Source organism: Pelobates fuscus, chromosome 1, assembly GCF_036172605.1.
Source record: "Pelobates fuscus isolate aPelFus1 chromosome 1, aPelFus1.pri, whole genome shotgun sequence".
In the NCBI taxonomy this organism is placed as follows: Eukaryota; Metazoa; Chordata; class Amphibia; order Anura; family Pelobatidae; genus Pelobates; species Pelobates fuscus.
The window spans coordinates 307,261,588-307,279,940 of record NC_086317.1 but is presented as its reverse complement, the minus strand read 5'-3'; the positions used below and the strand labels follow the sequence as shown (position 1 = coordinate 307,279,940).

At 40.4% G+C, this 18,353-nt stretch overlaps 1 protein-coding gene across 2 annotated transcripts in view; it reads right to left on the bottom strand.

Moving 5' to 3' along the window:
* Window positions 1-18,353, bottom strand: part of TBC1D8 (TBC1 domain family member 8) — an 82,223-nt gene that overhangs the window by 52,386 nt on the left and 11,484 nt on the right. Inside the window, exons 3-5 of one of the 2 annotated variants that reach the window (XM_063458391.1) lie at window positions 4,146-4,301; window positions 2,610-2,728; window positions 1,279-1,507 (exon numbers count right to left, since the gene is read on the bottom strand). In XM_063458391.1, the coding sequence (XP_063314461.1) occupies window positions 1,279-1,507; window positions 2,610-2,728; window positions 4,146-4,301 (504 nt within the window). The remainder of the gene's footprint in view (window positions 1-1,278; window positions 1,508-2,609; window positions 2,729-4,145; window positions 4,302-18,353) is intronic. The other variant, XM_063458400.1, reaches the window with a different exon arrangement.

The window sequence follows — 18,353 nt, the reverse complement described above, 5'->3', positions numbered from 1 at the left end:
ATTACCTCCCCCTGTGGACCGGTGCGTGTTATCCCGGTCCCCGCTGGGAACACTAAATACTCTGCAGTGGCAAGCACAATCGCAACCACATGGTGAATCAAAGATGGCTGCTGCGCTGAAACCCACACTGAGTCAAACATTCCATAAGAGCCTAGATTGGTTAAAAAGCTTTTATGACAGATTTGACAAGCTGTGCCAAGACTTCTGGACTCGTATGGCATGTCGATCGGCCACTCCAGCCTCACCGGTCCCACTGCAGACTCAAGCAGCAACTCCCTCCTTTGGGCTGGCTGCCCAGGCAGGGCCGCAACCACCCAGACATCCATACACCCATGCGGTGCGCCAAGAGACTTTGACACAGGACCACAGAGCAGCCGACCGGCGGCTGGGAAGGGCAGCTTGTGGTGGACTTGTCAGTTTCAGGGACTCCGCTTCACACACACCAAGACAGGTGGGGTGGGTTGAGGGGCCAGTATGTAAAGCTAGGTGCTCATGTATGTTAAATTGTTTTTCATTACATCTTTGAATAAGCTGTAGCCCTCAAGTGACTTCCCTAAGCGATCTTAATAATTTAATAGTGGAGCCCAGTGGTTTTATTTTACCTTCTCTCTACTTATAAGCATGCTCATAATTTTCAAGTTTAATCTTAGTGGAATCTACAACAGTGCATGGATCATACTTTATCACAGAGTTTATGTTTGTAGCTTCACCTACCAGCACTGAGCTATTCTGTCATTATAAACAAATACAAAAAAGTGCAATTTATCATGTGTGTTATCTGAACTGATATAGCAATGTATAGATTAAATTGAATGCACTTTCATAAAAGCTTACCTTGTAAACTTATATTCAAGGTACACTTTAAGATGTGACTATGCATCTCATACTTCTTCAGACAAAAAATTTCTAATGCTGGAATCATGTCTATTGTGATTATTAAAAAAAAAAAAAAAAAAACAAGCAAAAAAACAACCACACACAGAAGCCACTTATATATCTGCTGATTAGGATGGGAACGTTTACGTGGCTCTGACTGATGTGCATTGATTCGTTAGGTTAGAACTTGGATTCCATAGTGTTAGACCAAAACTTATCTAGCATCTCCCATGAAATACTGCCATTCCAAAATGGCAGGGCCAAGACGTCCCCTGACCTTGTCTGACATGCCCCATAGTACCCTTCACATGCAGCGATACAATTATAAACAAACTTTAGAAACACATAAGAAAGTAATGCCCATGCACCACATGTAAGAAGTAAAGTTACATTTTCACTTACATTCCTTTCCCAGAAAGAAGGAGTAAAAACACATGTGGTTAATGCTCAGGTAGAGCCAGCCTTGTCGTGGTACTCGTCCCTTCCAACAGCAGCAGGAATAAAAGGTCACTAGTTTCTCAGCCTCTGGGAAGTTGAACCTGCTCTCAAATCTGACCAGCCCTTCACGGAACTTCTCTGGATCATCCTCCTGCTCAGCCAGTTTGCTGGTGGTCTCCTCTGCAATGAGACCCTTACAGGAAATACAAAAAAATATATACCTCAAGATTCAGCAGCTGGTTTCCTCTATATAGTAATCTGAACTCTCATATTAAAAAGACTTGAGATTCAGAAGCGTATCGTACTCCACACTCAAAATTAGAGTTCCACATCAGTATTTTAAGGAAATATGTTAAATGTGAAATATCATATGAATTTGAACAAGTCCTTCTCTGTAAGGATATTGTTCGTAAAGTACTCGAAAAAAGAGAGAAAGCAGGTGGTCTACCAAGACATGGTATATCGTGGGTCTTCTATTTAATTAACACAGACAAGGCCTAGACAATTCTGATTGTTAAAAGAACAGTACAGCTCATCCACCCCCCCGTCCCTGTCCTTCTATCAAACCTCCTTACCCTATTGAACCTAAAGCCCTGCCCATCTGAAACCTCTTTTAGATTGTGCAAGAATCACTTCTGCATTTTCCGTTCAAAGCTGTCCAACCTTGGAAATCAATGATATGCTATAATTGCCATCCATGGTTAAAGGAGTAATGGTATTTGAAACCAAAAATGTGGCAGAGAAGCATCACTGCAAAAACTATGGTAAGTGAACACCAAGACTTGCAATTTGCCATATTTAGAACCAACAATATTTTATTAAGGGGGGGGGGGGGGAACAAGTGGTTATGCATGCCTCATTACAGGATTTGTCAGATATACTGACATATGGAGTAAAGCTAGTAACCCTAAACAAAATTAAAGCTAGGAGTCATGTTGTACCAGGAATGCATAGATGGAAATTAAAGTTCCTATGGGATCTTTAGAAAACTTTAAAATTGCAGATTATATCACGTGGTGGACTGAGATTCATTGTAAATTATATAAGGGAGTGGATTACTGCCTTGAGAATAAATATAAGGTAAAGACTCCCACAAGTTAGTAGACTGTGCATTTTTACAACAAGTAACTAAAATTAAATGTTTCATTAATCATTTTATCTTGCGTGGAAAGGTCTACAATATGTTATCCAAGCTATTTTGTCCTATAATTTGCAGATTTTTGGGCAATTTGCCACAGTTCAAAGTTTAGTGAGCAACGCGTATTTTAAACAGCAACTGTAATAATAAAAAGTACCTTTACTTTTCCTTTGACAAAATTCGCAATGTCCTCCTTATTGTCGAAGACTGATAAAGTGTGGAGCAAGTTTTGTTCTAGCCATTCCCAGTGCTGGTTGATCTCATCTATAGTGGCACCTAGAGAAAGATATATACTGTAAACATGCACTATCTAGAACATAATAGACAGAAAAGCACAATGATCAATGACACAAAATGCATGTAAGTCATCTTACTGTACAGAGAAAACATGACTAGTCAAACCAAATCTCAGTATGCAGAAACAACCAACATCTAAACTCCACATCACTGTCCTATCCTATGGTAGAAGAAATAATACTACCTATGGCATAATCTAGAAAGAAGCCATGCTCTTCAAAATGTTAAAACAAACGACAGACATTTCCGTGAACCAGTGTTCCTTCTAGGAGTAGAGCAGACATATAAATAATGATGCTCTATTTAATGTAAGAATAGAAACTGGCAAGTAGCCATATTTAGCAGCACTTTTAGACGATGTGCTTTTCCCAGATCCATTTACGCTCCAGGATTCAAATACAACCACTGAAAACATGTCCCTGGATTAGAGGCTTTACATTTGTGCTTTCAGACAACAAAACAAAGTGATTGGGTAAATAAAAAAAATTAAAGAGGTCATCATGCTCTTTTCACTGCCTGCAACTTCATGGTCAGGAACTCTGCCAGGCGCCTGATGCTTGAATATAGCATATAGTTTTAATTAAAAGTTTAATAGGCAGAATTAGAAGGTGGTATATCCAGGTAAAGAGACGTTTCTTCCTCATTATGGGTAAAGAGGAACTTTCATACTTTTTGTTGGTGACATTTTAATTTTACCCCACCAAATACGACTACTGAAACCTTTACGACAGAGTTGAGCAGCAGAGAAAACCAGAAACGAGCTTTATATACATATACAGGGCTCAAGTTTTGTAACCCTTAAAGGTTGCTGCTGCGAGTCATTTTTAAGGCTTGTATAGCAAGTCTTGCGCATATTGACACATATTGATATATATAAATATACACACACACATACACACTTTTGTATATAATAGAGTGACTTTAAAGCAACAGGCAAATGATTAATAGCTAAAAACGGATGACTTCTGCACACATCAGGCTATGGTTAAAGTTCATGGTTAATCGTGTAATTAACACTGCAAGTTTGGCATTACAAAGATGCAACTAAATGGTAAGCAAGCCTTGACATCCTATACACTGCAGTTTATTTTAATTATTATTTATATAGTGCCATAAGATTCCGTAGCGCTGTACCGCATATTATACTTGGCAGTACATAAGAAAACAATTGTTTAATCTATCGACAACAATTGCCTCTGTTTGTAAGGGAGCCTCTTATCTTACCCACCACGTGGGGGCCAGTTTGTTTGGTTTCTTGTTTTACATATAAGTCAGTTCGAAGAGTATATTTTAGGCATGGTATTACTGCACATACACAGCTGTTATTTTGGGTTACCTTTACATCCTGGGTCATGCAGTCACTGAACATGCTGAAGAAGTCAGTGAAGTAACTCACCAATTGCTATGGCCCAGTACACGTCTGATTCGGGCAATAACTCACCACAAGCGATGGCTGAATACACTTGTGTTCCAGGGACTTGCAGTAGTATTCGAAAAGGGGCAACACGTGCATTGGAATCCAACACAGCATCCAGTGCTCCCACCAGGCGGCCTTAAAATTAAAGAAATACATAAAACAGAGGCGAACTGTGTTAGGACTACAGACATTTGCAATGCATTCTTGTTCACTTTTGGTCAGAACATAAATGGACAAAAAGTAAAATTCCCAGCAGTTGTAGATCAATGACACTTTGTCAAACTTAGTAGGACTTGCAACTACAGCTGGACATCTACATTTTAGCCACTTCTGTTATAAACAGAACAGAACAATCTTAATCCTAATCTATTTCTCAGAAAGCAACTGCTGCCTTCCAAATGCATACTCAAAATTATGCGCATGCATGCAATAAATAAGACGCTATTTATTTTTCCATAAGGCAGTGGTAAGTTTATTAAGGATTATAACGTGGGGAAAGTACACACTCTTTGAATTCAATGATTTTACATATCAGGACATAACAACCATCTGTTCCTTAGTAAGTCTTAAAATTAGATAAATACAACCTCAGATAAACAACAACACATGACATATTACACTCTGTCATGATTTATTTAACGAAAATAAAGCTAAAATGGATAAGTCATGTGTGAAAAACTAAGTATACAGTATGATTCAATAGCTTGTAGAACTACCTTTAACACCAATAACTTGAAGCAATCGTTTCATGTATGACTTTATCAGTCTCTCACATCATTGTGGAGGAATTTTGGCCCATTCCTTTTTACAACGTTAGTTCAGTTCATTGAGTTTTTTTGCCATTTGTTTATGCACAGCTCCCTTAAGGTCCTGCCACAGCATTTCAATCGGGTTGAGGTCTGGACTTTGACTGGGCATTGCAACACCTCGATTCTTTTTTTCCCCCCAGCCATTCTGTTGTAGATTTGCTGGTAAGCTTGGGATCAGTCCTGTTACATGACCCAATTTCAGCCAAGCTTTAGCTGTTGGACTCTAGAATACTTTGGTATACAGAGGAGTTCATGATTGACTCAATGACTGCAAGGTTCCCAGGTATTGTGTCTGCAAAATAAGCCCCAATAATCAGCCTTCCACCACTGTGCTGGACAGGTGGTATGAGGTGTTTGTGCTGATATGCTGTGTTTGGTTTTCACCAAATGTGGTTCTGTGCATTATGGTCAAACATCTTTACTTGTCTCTCCAAAGCACTTTGTTCCAGAAGTCTTGTGGTTAGTACAGACGCAACTTTGCAAACCTTAGCCGTGCTGCCATGTTCTTATTAGAGAGAAGAGGCTTTCTCCTGGCATTAACATTTAACATGCTAACTAAGGTCTTTAGAGTCATCATGTTAATCATGGAAAAATGACAGTAGATTATAAAGTATAAAGCAGTATTTGTAATGCTATAGTGCTCCTGTGCCTTGTTATATACAGCCTGCCCCTTCCAGTACAAAATAATGAAAGTTTTACCTTTTTCCAACACCAAGACTCCCCCAGCATAGCTCACCTCTCCACCTCCTGCTACACCATTGAGGAGGCATGGCTTCTGGTGGCGCTGCTGCAATCTAATACTCCTCATAGGAGCATTGGGGACCTGATAATGGTTTTCATAGGAGAGCATATAGGGTTTCACTCTCTCTGTGCAGTGGAAGACACTAGAGGTATGTTTTACATCGCAGCAACTAGAGGTATGTTTTACCTTTCAAGGGATAAAATGACAAGACGGGAGTATGGTGGAATGGCACACTTCTACCCTATCCCCCTTTATTTCCTCTCAACTCCCTTCACTCCTTCCCGCTTCCAGTGTTTCAATGTTAAGAACACATATAAGGGACAATAAGAAAATTAAAGCTATAGCTATCCTGCTATTCTGAAACCGGTCATTGTACTGGTGATGTAACACTGGTTGATGGCATTACTATGGTGCCTCCATTTTGACTTTAGAGGTCCTGTAACCATCTCTTGTTGTTCTACTCTTGTTAATCTGTGATGGATAATAATGTTCTAATTCTTAGACCTACACACACACACATTGCCTTTTCTTCCACTATTTATATGTATAAATCTATAACAAATTAATCCTTGGCTAAATATATTTGCAGTATATTTGTAGTTTAAATGAACAGTTCCAGCAATATAGTGTTTATGATGTCAGGAGTGCCCTACCACCCTCCCAGATGAAGTAGTCAAACAGAGGAGTTGTGTTTATTATATTTACAGGATTTGTAATATATTAGAACCAAGGTTCGGTATTAACAAAGAAGTTCCCAATTATAGAGTACAAAGTCAAGCATTATGACAAAACTTGTGATACTTAGCTACTCGAACATACTCAATTAAAAAACAGTTTGACAACTTACCTGGGTCTTGCACATCACGTACTGCCATCTCCTCTGCTAGAAGCTCTAACCACAGAACTGGAAGGGATTTCATAGTGTTTGGTTTCACCTCAACTTTTTAGCATCTAGCTATAGGATCACAGAAAGTCTTCAACTTCCAAACCAGAGCCATGCTGACAAGACTCACAAGGCAGGGACGGACAGGGAAAAAAAAATGTTTGAGTCACAGTGGTCCACTGAGAAGTGGTGCTTTGTCATCACCAATAAAAAGCACGCCCACTCTCAAAGTGAGGATGGTTCAGGGCAGTAATGCGCACATCCCTGTGGAAGAGCTCTTGCATGGAAAAAAAAAGGTCCTGTTTTTCTTCTGAGAAGCGCAAGCAAATTTATAAAGATTTTTGCTTGTGACTTATCTTTGATGTTTATGAAGAAAGGAAAAAATATATGTTTTCTTAAAGCAGGTATATTGAAAGTGAGAACCGAAGTCTCACTCAGATATCAACTCTCAAAAACCTGCCAGAGATTTACCCATACAGGAGGTAAACAACTCAATCAAAGGGGTAAAATATTACAATTATTAAGAATCTTTATTCAGTATTATACGTTAGACACTTAATTATACACTCAAAACGTGAAACCAAAGAAAAAAGTGATGCAAAAAGGTGTGCAAGTGGTTTAAAAAGGGGAGTCTGTCCTACGTATAGCTGCTATGAAAATATCTGGGTATAGAGCAGCTGCTCCTGTAGCTATTCAGGTTCACAAAGTTAAATATCTTTGGATTTTTAGATACAATTGTAGCTCTAGTGCAATTATGTAACAACATTAGTCAGGTCTATACATACACACATGATCTGAGAGTATCTGTGATAGAAATACAGCTTAAGTAGGTATAGGGACGGGAGCAGAAGGCTTCAAAAAGGCACAGTGTTTGGGGTAATAGAGAAAAATTCCTATTGAGTATAATAGCTGAAAGGAGGAATTAGAAAGCAAATATTGGTAAATTGCCCCTCCCTACCCAATCAGTCAAAAAGCTCAACATACACACACACACACACACACACATTATATATATATATATATATATATATATATAGAAAAATGTACAATACCTTGCACTCAGGCTGCTGTGATGTCCAAAAACCGGGTGCAATACCTGGGCTGTAGTCCATACATACAAAAAGAGATGGCTGCACTCACGGATATTCCTTAAAACTTAGCTTTTATTCGGTTCCATAAAATAGATCAACGTTTCAGTCCAACATGTGGACTTTCATCAGGATCATGATCCTGATGAAAGTCCACATGTTGGACTGAAACGTTGATCTATTTTATGGAACCGAATAAAAGCGAAGTTTTAAGGAATATCCGTGAGTGCAGCCATCTCTTTTTGTATATATATATTCAAATGCACAGCAAAGTATCTGGGAACGGCAAAAAAGGCCCGACTGGATATAAAGAAAGAATATTCCCCACCAGGAACAAAAAAAATGCGGTTTCCCAAATAAGATACTCGAACACCGTGCAGGCATAATGCACAAATGATACTGAAAACTGGGTATGGGAGATAAGGGTTAGCAAATCCCCCAATCCTATCTTTGGTGTTTGCATAAGTGGGATATCAGAGGGCAAAATGGCCAGGAAGACGTACTGCGCATTTGTTTGAAGTCTGCTTGTGGAATTGCGTTTGTGTAGAATGAGCTGATTATGGTGTGGTGTCTTGTGTAAGTAGGTCAGTTTTAGTTGTGGTGTTATATGTGTGGCTAGGGGCTGTAGAGAGTATGTGTGTATAGGGAATGTAGTGAGTGTGTGCATAGGGGCTGTAGTGTATGTGTATTTACGGAATGTAGTATGTGTTTGCTTACAGGGGATCTAGTGTGTGCATAGGAGGGCATATGTCAAGAATGTAGTGTGTGAGGGTTGCAGTGTGTGTGTTTGTGTGAGAGGTGCAGTGTGTGTGTAAATGTGTTTATTGTGTATGGGGGGGGGAGGGGGTCATATTAAAGCAAATATATATATATATATATATATAGAGAGAGAGAGAGAGAGAGAGAGAGAGAGAGATTTGCTTTTTTATTAAAACAGTGTATATCTCCTCTCCCTTGCTTTTCCCCACGGAAAAAAATGATGATGAAAAAATGATGAAACATGATTTTTCTGAATATCTGTGCTCAAGGTGGTCACACATAAGTACATCTGTACTTTACCTAAACTCTCAATTTCTGATAAAGTTGTATATAAGGTTATACCTGTTGTCGTAGCAGCTCGCCTGTCAGTCTTTCAAGTACTTCTCATTGTGGGCTACAAAGCTTTGATGCATATCACTAATGCTAACAGAGTGGAATTAGGGCAAGAGAGAGATAAAATTATAGGGGGGAAAAAACTAAGTGGGGAGATAGGGTAGGATGCACAAGTGGGGGAGAGGCCAAGAGAAGAGGGAACTACACGTGGTAATGAATGGGTGGAAAGCCATAAATATATGAATAAAAACATTTGGGGAGATACAAAGGAGGGAGACGTCTCTTCACCGTAATTGGTGGGGAGACTGAGGTGGAAGATTAATTGGTGGAGAGACAGAGTGGCATAAGTAGAAGACACAATGACGGAATGTGGTTAACAGGGAAGACCAAAATGCATTGATGAGTCAACTCCTGGTAAAACACTAATACACATCAGGAAGCACACAGACTACACACAATTAAACTACATTCACACAGACACAGGGAAGTAGATGAAGCCAACAAAAGGATTTTGGATGATGGGGAAGTGCTTACGTTTCAGGTTAGCTTAAAAAGGATAAATATGCCTACGTGCCAAATACTATAGTCATGCCTCTGGCAATGCTGAGCAATCAGATGATGTTTTCAGCCAACAATAATAGTTCCTGGTGAGTAACATTTGGCTATCGAGGGATGGTAACGGAGGTATGGAGAAGTAGCCAAAGGGCCCTAAGTGTCAGGATCGGGACAGGGATCCAACACGCAGAGTACAAAGTGTAGTAGGTACGTATACCGGACCTTAGAATGGCCGGACTTAACGTAAGGAGTAAGTAGAGAATGGTCAGAGACAAGCCGAGGTCGAGGGAACGAGAAGACAGGTAAGCGAGAGACAAGCCGGGTCAAAGGATAACAGAGATAAGCAGAGTAATACAAACAAGCCGGGTCAGAACCAAAGAGACAATAGACATACAAGAGCACTGAGTGACTAGACTGGCTAGAACCACGACAGGGCAATGAGCAAAAGCGGGAAGCTCTATTAAATACCCCGGTTCTAGGAGGTAATCACACCCCCGACGAGTCCTGGTTCGTGTTCAGGGTTTGAGTGACAGGTCGAGCAAGCTTGGCGTCCTGACGTCGGCTACTGAGCGTCACGTCATAAAAGGGCGTGGATCCCTCGCGGCCGGCGTGTAACCGACCGGAGGAACCGCGAGGAAGGGAGGAAACAGCCCTTCTGGACGGGAAAACGTCTAAGTCTCTCCACTTATCAGAGGTAGAGACTACAGGTACCCTGACACTAAGTAAGAAATCATAATGTTTAAAAATGGTTTGACTTCTACTTCTAATGGGGGATGAACCAGGGCACTCCTCGCACCATAACCACGGCAGCAAACTATAATGGTTTTGGTACCTGGAGTGTTCCTTATTAGTTTGAACAGGTTTTCTTTTTTCATTTCATGATGACATGGAGCCATGTCGATGCTAAATGGCATGTCCTTTACTAATGGAAACATGTTTTTTTGGAAGTTAATGGAAACATGGACTCTGAATGCTTTAATCAGAATTAGGTTCTTATTGTCCCTTTAAAGGAAAGTACACAGGCCCTACATCATGATTCCTATTGTGCCTTGTACTATTAAACCTGAAAGGGACTTTCCATTTGGAACAGATTGCATGCCTGGATTAGCCCTTCCATTGGCATGCACTCTGGATTGAAAACAACAAACAAAGGAGTCTTTTCTAATAGAATAAGAACACGTGAAAGCATATCCTAGTCATTTGCTTTACATACACGTTTAAGGTTTGCAGCACACATTTTGACATTTAGGGCATGGGTCAATTAAGGGAGGATAGGAGATATTTCTGCACCCCAAAACCACAGTATTTATCCTGAGAATGCAAATTCTCCATCTTTGGTCTGTGTCTTACAGAGCAGCCAATCAGCATCATGTCATGTATGGACAGAATTTTGGAGGGGTGTCCCCAGTGGCTACCTTTATTTGCAAGTCCTCAATGGTAGCAAACATTTTACTGCATTTTTTGTCTATGCCCCATATAATTTCTTTACACATGTCCTACATTTGTATTGATGTATTTTCCCATTACTAGTCACTGATCACACTGCATGCAAGCATCAGTGGATAGATGGTCAACAGATCTCTTCAAGGTGATGAAGGAAAGAGACAGTCAGAGAAAAATTGGAGAGAAGAAGCGCAGAAGAACAAAACAACCTAATAAAGGGACAGACAATAGCAGTAAAATCATTTAATGTACCTTACCCACATAGACATAAAAATTTTTTTAAAAAATTGTAATTTTGAAAATGGACAGTGTTGTAGCTAGACTGGTAGGCCAGAATGTAAAATTTAAGTTTGGAGTAGAAGCCAATAAATACACAAGTTCTACAAAGAAAAGAAAACAAACACATCTAGGAATGTCACTGTTCTTGCTGCCAGAGGGACCTGCAATGTATTGTGAAGAATAGCAATTACCATCTCAGGAAACACAGCAGTAAGTGTTATTTCCTTGTTAGAATCTAACAAAAAATATCAACACTGTTTCACGGTCCTACTCAAGATCCCCTGCCAAACGCATGTGTACACATACATTGTTCAGGAAAAGTAAGGTCTGATATACTAGCACATGTTGAAAATGCAGAAGCAGTCCCCACCCCCAACATTTATTGGGGGGGAAAAAAACCATTTATTAAGTACTTACCAGCATTGTTTCCAGAATAACCCTAAACATTATTCTAGGTCTAAAGACGAGCTGCAGCAAAAAGACTAGGAGGTACATGGAACAGGTTGTCAACCTGTCATGACAGGCTCAGCTGTAACCATAACAGCTCCTAAGTCAGTATTATAAAGATAAATTATAAATGTATGGTCTATAGTTGTACTTATATTTTCTGCTCATTGATCCAGCATGCTTTTATGCCCATCTCTGCTGCAAATAGCTTGCTTTGGGACCCAATGCACAATAGTCCTCCCTAAATATGCTTAAGTGTAGCTTCACTTCTAACACATCTACGTCAATGTGTCTTATCTACCTAGAGGCTTGCTGGGGGAATAGTATTGTAACAGTGAGCAGGAGAACCACATGTAGCAGGGTTCTCCTTCTCTTTCCATCATTCAGTCTTTGGCTTGAAGCTCTGTGTTGAGTACTGATTGACAGGCTGTGAGGGGCCAAATAGTTTTTTATAGAGTATTCATTTAAAATTCCACATGTGATTAGCATTTCTTGTAGCACAATATATACACATGAATTTTAAATATCCCTCATTTCAATTTAAGTAGTGAGTACCATGACAGGTAAACTGCAAAAATGTTACGTTTCATGTTGCATACCGTGTTTGGAATTCTGAAGATTTGCAAACATTCACCGTCTACTTGGAAAACTGTTCATGTTAATAATACATATTCATGCGTTTACAGGTTAGTAAGTGCTAAATGTGTTACAGAGTTTTAAGATCCTACAGCAGAGATTACAGGAGGAGAAAAGATAATATTTAACAGGCAAAACGTGAAATCAAGCAATGTACAGATTGCTTAAAATAACCCTGTAAATCAGGTCCTACTACCAGGCGACATTACTGGCGCCAGTGTTGGAAATGCAAACAAGAGGCTCCCCGCCGCAGTGGATAGACATAGAGGACCACTGGATACAGGGAACCACAATCAGACAGCTACTTTGGGTGCCCAGGCAGATGAGGCCAATACAACATAACATGCTACAAACCACAAAAACCATGTTGAGGACATGGGACAGGGCTAAAGACGTACTCACATCCCTGGCACCGTGGTCGCCAGCGGCGCCACTGTCTAGCTTAACCGTGGTCAATGACACCTTGGCACATAGAGAATGGTCCCAGAGGGGTTGCACACACATAAAAGACATAGTAGAAGCGCATAACATACTACCATTCCCCATGTTCCAAGACAGGTTCCGGCTACCCCCTAAACTCATATTCCCATACCTACAAATTAAATCTATGCTTGGATCCCAGACACCCACTAAAGAGGACCCAAGCACACTTACAAAGTTTGAGCAAACATGTCTGAATCCCAAACATAAGAAGGGGACGATCTCATTGTGTTATTCACTTCTAATGGAACCCAATCCGGCTCATCCGGATAGATTCAGGGTAGCCTGGCAGGCAGATCTGGGGAAAACGTTCGATGCAACACAATGGTCAAAAGCACTCACAGCATACAAGGGGAGGTCTACCTGCACATCGCACTTAGAACTGATGAGGAAGGTGTATTATAGGAGGTACATGGTACCGACAAGACTTGCAAAAATATACCCGGGAACATCAACCCAATGCTGGCGTTGTGGGGAGGAGGTAGGAACAATGTACCATATTTGGTGGACATGCAAGGAGATTAGACCCTATTAGGAAGAGGTGGGAGTCATTATCAAAACAAACGTAGACAATAGCGTCACGATAACTCCAGAACTATGTCTCCTATTCATGAACATGAGCTCCCGACTAAACAGTGAGACAACCCTGACCCTTCCACATCCTCATAGCAGCACTGACACTTCTAGCTAGGGAATGGAAGTCTACTACAGCACCGACAATACCCACCCTGAAGAGACAAATCTCTACTTACTTGCGGTATGAAGCTGTGACCAGACAAACACAAGGCAACAACCAGAGATTCAGGGAGGCCATAACTAGATGGGAAGCTCACAATAACGAAGAGCATTAGAGTGGATATTCCACACACGTTTCACACGACAAGTTCGAACCAAACTACAGAAGCGGGTTACAGGGAGGACACAGGGGTAAGATACCCACAGGAAAGGATAGGGGACCCGGACTTATGGGACTCAATTGGACGACAAATTAGAAAGGACCACCCTGCAGGTTACAGTCACAAAGTGATCCCTACTGTAGCAAAGAACTTGAGCGGCAGATGGACATGACATGGAAAACTCGCTCGCTCCCCCCCACATCTGGTTTTATCACCTATCACCCTGAAGAAGAGTACAGGAGGGCCTAAATAAACACACAAAAAGGCTGCGTACGTAGTTACAGAGCACGCAACACCCAAGAGCAGTTGATCAGCCGTAGATAATGAGAGCAAGTTGATACACACCGGATGGGCTCACAGACCCTGAATACAAGGAAGGTCTACAGGGACTAGCTAGGCACAAAAGTGTATATAATGTGGTGTAATACTAAGCCTAATGTACCAATGAAACGATGGAAGAGTGTGATTTGTGTTGAACGAACAATGTACCCCCCCCCCCCCACTCTCTTCTGTATCCCAAGTTTTACTCTACAAAAACAATAAAAACTGTCAAATTGGGAAAAAAATAACCCATTTAATTCACTCCACAGAGACTGTAATAAAGCTTAACTTTTGTACACAGATGTTTTATGGCAGAGGTAAGCATCAGAGAGCTTTCTAGCTGTTGTTCAGGTATAACTCACATGAGAGATATAGTTCAGCAACAGATGGTAAACTCCCTGTATTTTATTGCGGAACGACATAAGGTTTCAAATGTACTTCTGCTCCAAAAGAGAGGTTGAACCTGCACCTCACAGATTTAAAGGGACAAACTATGTGCCAATACAACATCTATGCATTTTACTTTATCTTTTCCTCTTTTGTTAGTAAATCTCCACTTAGTACCTAAGCACCAGAAAAAGTGCTAAAGGGAGAAAGGTCACTGTCTAAAAGATTGGTAGCCCTAATAATAAAAAGTAGACAGATGGATAACTTAAAGTAAAATAAAGAAATCCTCTCTCCTTCTGAGACTTACTAGATAGGCATAGAAGAAAACATTTCAATCATAAATCATAACAAACTCCCATGCCTACATAAGTGAGGAGATGAAGTGGCTAAAGACCTAAATCTGCAATATACATATAGTCTTAATTAGTCCTGGCCTTTTAATGCATAGGGGGTTAGTAGATCTCCCTTTAACTCCTGAGCAATTAGAATCATACAATACTATCTTTCATAAATCAGTGTTTCACACCTAGCATTTCAATATGTCAAAATGCACCACTCAGAGAAATGACATCCATTAGTGGAGAAGTCTAAACAGGTCTTCGCCAATGCTAAACAGAAAATGTAAATATGAGCCAGGTACAGTCAAGCAAAAGGTTAGGGACTTTCCTATGCATACAATTTAAATTCCGCAGTTAAAAAGATACCCTTTTCATGCAATTACAATAAGTTGTATTGGACTTTATACACAAGCAGTCATAAATATTTATGTTATGCCGTTGCTTAAAGGAACACTCCAACCACTACAGTGTCTTGTAGTGGTTATGTTGCGAGGAGTGCCTACCATTTTAAGAAGTCAAAGCATATTCAAACAGTCTGACTTATGGCACCACCACCTCTCAACAGCCAGAAGCCCTTTCTTCTGAACTTCCGTTAGCTCTCGTGAGAAAAGGCTTGAAGTGCAATGCTAGCTCATTGGTTTAGAGCATCAGTTGATTGCTCACAGCCAATGAGCTAAGCTCTGCTGCCGTGTTCAGCGTATACAGATAGCTTCCAGCTCCAATGAAGGCTGTAAAGGATGCTGGGAGCGGCGTCCAACACCCCAGGTAAGATGTCAGACTGTTCTAAAATGGTTTTATTACTTCCAAAGGGCAGAGAAGTTTCATGGCACTGTAGTGGTTATGGTGCTTGGCATCTTCTTTGCACTTTTCTCCCAGCACCTCTTTTTTTTACCTCTCTCTAAAATCACATCAGTACTGAATCCATCAAAATGTGAATATCTGTGATAATTTCCAATGGTCAAATCATTTGCTTTACAAACACTCATTGGGCTTCCACTTTCATATCTATGCAACACTTCCACTCTTTCTAAACCATGGGGAACCCAAGACAGAATACACAGAATGGCAACTTCAACTTTCAGTTCAGAGAAAAGAGGAAGGGGAGTGGAGGGAAGAGAAGCCAATTCTACTATTTGAGAAAATGTGTACTTTATCAGGGCCCTGTGAGACGAAAGGGATAGTTCCGTACAGCATAATACATAAAATGAGAATACAAATACATAAACAAACCTATTATTATTTATAAAGCGCCAACAAATTACAGCGTTGTACAATAGGTAGACCAACATCTACTCAATGATCTTACATGGTAGATGGAGTGGGGTAGAGTGACACAAAAGGTAAGGATGAGGGGACTCTAAGGTAGCTAAATAAAGATCCTACGTATTTAAACTCTATCTGGGCCTAGGTTAGGCAAATAGGGTTTAAGGTATAGCACATTGAAAATCTTGCTGGAGCCCCAGACAACTGATTGCAAACAAAATAATAAATGTTGGAAATTCCATCACAATAATGTTAGCAAACTATAGTATCACTATGCTACTTATCACATAGACCACTTAACTGGGCACCAGTATTTGTCGCCTGGACATTTCTTGCAGTGCTGGTTACATACTGTTCCTAGTTAAATACTGACCTTGATATATCAAAAGGAAGTCTAAAAACCTCCAGCAATTAATGTTTAGATGAGATTTTCAAATGATTTCATATTTTTGGATACACTTTTAAAATGATTTCTTATAAATATTACAATATCAAACAATAAATCTATGTATAAAAGTAATATCAAAATATTAAAGTATTTTTCAAAATATTGTCTCTTTTGAAAAGCTCATCCAAAAATATTAAATTGAGGCCTTTATTTTTCAAGCTGGAGAGGTTAATATTCCATAGAGATGACTGGGGCGCTCCCACTGCTACTGTCCCAAAGCTACTTACCTCTAATCCAATGTATTAAAAATATATAAAACAATAGGTGCAAACAACACACTTCACTCAATAACTGTAAATATTTAAAGGATCAATATAGTGTCAGGAATACAAACGTGTATAGTTCTAAAAGAGCTGTGTAGGTGGCCGGCCCCGCTTTCCCTCCAGTAATAAGGTGATTTACTCACCTTTTCCCACCCCAATAGCCAAGTTAAACATTTATTATGGTTTGCTTTGCTCAATAGTTGCCGACACATAATGAAAAGTATGTTTAGAACCATACTAAAACGAGAAGTTACAGAAATAAAGAGGAAGTGTGATGTTTGAAATGAGCACATGACATCACTATTCTGTTTGACACATGTTGCACTTCCCACCTGAATTAGTTCAAGTGGGAAAGCCTTAAATTTGGAAATTACGATTCACTGTCCTTTGTCATCTTGTTAAAGGGACACTAGAGTCACCAGAACAACTACAGCTTATTGTATTTGTTCTGGTGAGTAGAATCATTCCCTTCGGGCTTTTTGCAGTAAACACGGTCTTTTCAGAGAAAATGCAGTGTTTACATTACAGCCTAGTTCTAACTTCACTGGCCACTCCTCAGATAGCTACTAGAAGTGCTTCCTGGAGCACTGCTGCTAGGTGTGCAGTACTGCCATACAGTGTCTCCACACTCTGCATGCAGACACTGAACTTTCTTCATAGAGGTGCATTGAATTAATACATCTATATGAGGAAGTGCTGATTGGCCAGGACCACTCCCAGTTACCTCCTGCTCGCAAAGCCAGAGACACATCTGACCTGCTTGAACAGAGACAAGCTGGAACTTTAGGACAGGCAGCTCATCTTAAGGTAGGAGAAGAGGAGTTGGGGTACCTTCTGGTGTAGTGAAATTTGAGGGAGGAGGCCCGTGTATTAATTTTGGGCTTATTTTATCGTTTACTCTGACCTCTGGCTCCCCCCGATTTCGGCTTTCCACGACTACTCTTTTGACTGTACTGCCACTTGGAGTTCGTGGAGTGGACTCTGCAGCTTTCCTGACCTGTTCTGTCTGTATCCTGTTTCATGTACCTGTTGCTTAAGACTGATTTGGCTTGTGACCCCTGCTTCTGGATCTTCCTTATTGCCTTCCGCTGCCTGCCCTGACCTGCCTGCCCGCTGCCTGCTTCTTACCTGGTTACTGTGGGTTGTTTATCTGCAAGGGTGAGCAAACATCTCTGCACTTTGGGCTCCAACCAAGGTAAGAACGGTACATGGGGCCAGTGTATTAATTTGGAGGAGTGAGGGGCCAGTGTATTTATTTGAGGGAGGGAGGGGCAGTTTATTAATTTGAGGAAGGGAGGGGGGCAGTGTATTAATTTTAGGAAGGGGCAGTGTATTCAATTAGAGTGGAGGGAGGTGGAGGTGTATTGGATCTGAGGATAATGTATTAGAATGGGGGAAAGGAGTAGTGTATTAAATTGGGTGTGCATGGAGGCGCTGAATGCTCCCCATGGAGATGTGGTTGGCCGTGCAGCTTTTTGCCGCACATTCACATTAGCTTCCTATGGCAAAGCATTGGATTGGCTGACATCATCAAGTTTGATGATCTCAGCCAAAGTGAAGAACACACTCGTAGGACTTCAAAATAAATAAGATAACGTAATTTGTTTTTTACAGCTGTGCAACAGCATACATTCACCATTTTAGTCCCATTACCAAACGTTTCTTAATATGTCAAGATAGTTGGACTGAAACATTGGTTATATGTAAATGCACGTCTCCTTAAAATAAATTTGCTCTTTTGTTTACTTTGAAGCCCTACGAGCATTAGGACGTCCAATGTCAGTTAGGCAACTTTTTTTTATACTGTAATTTTCTAA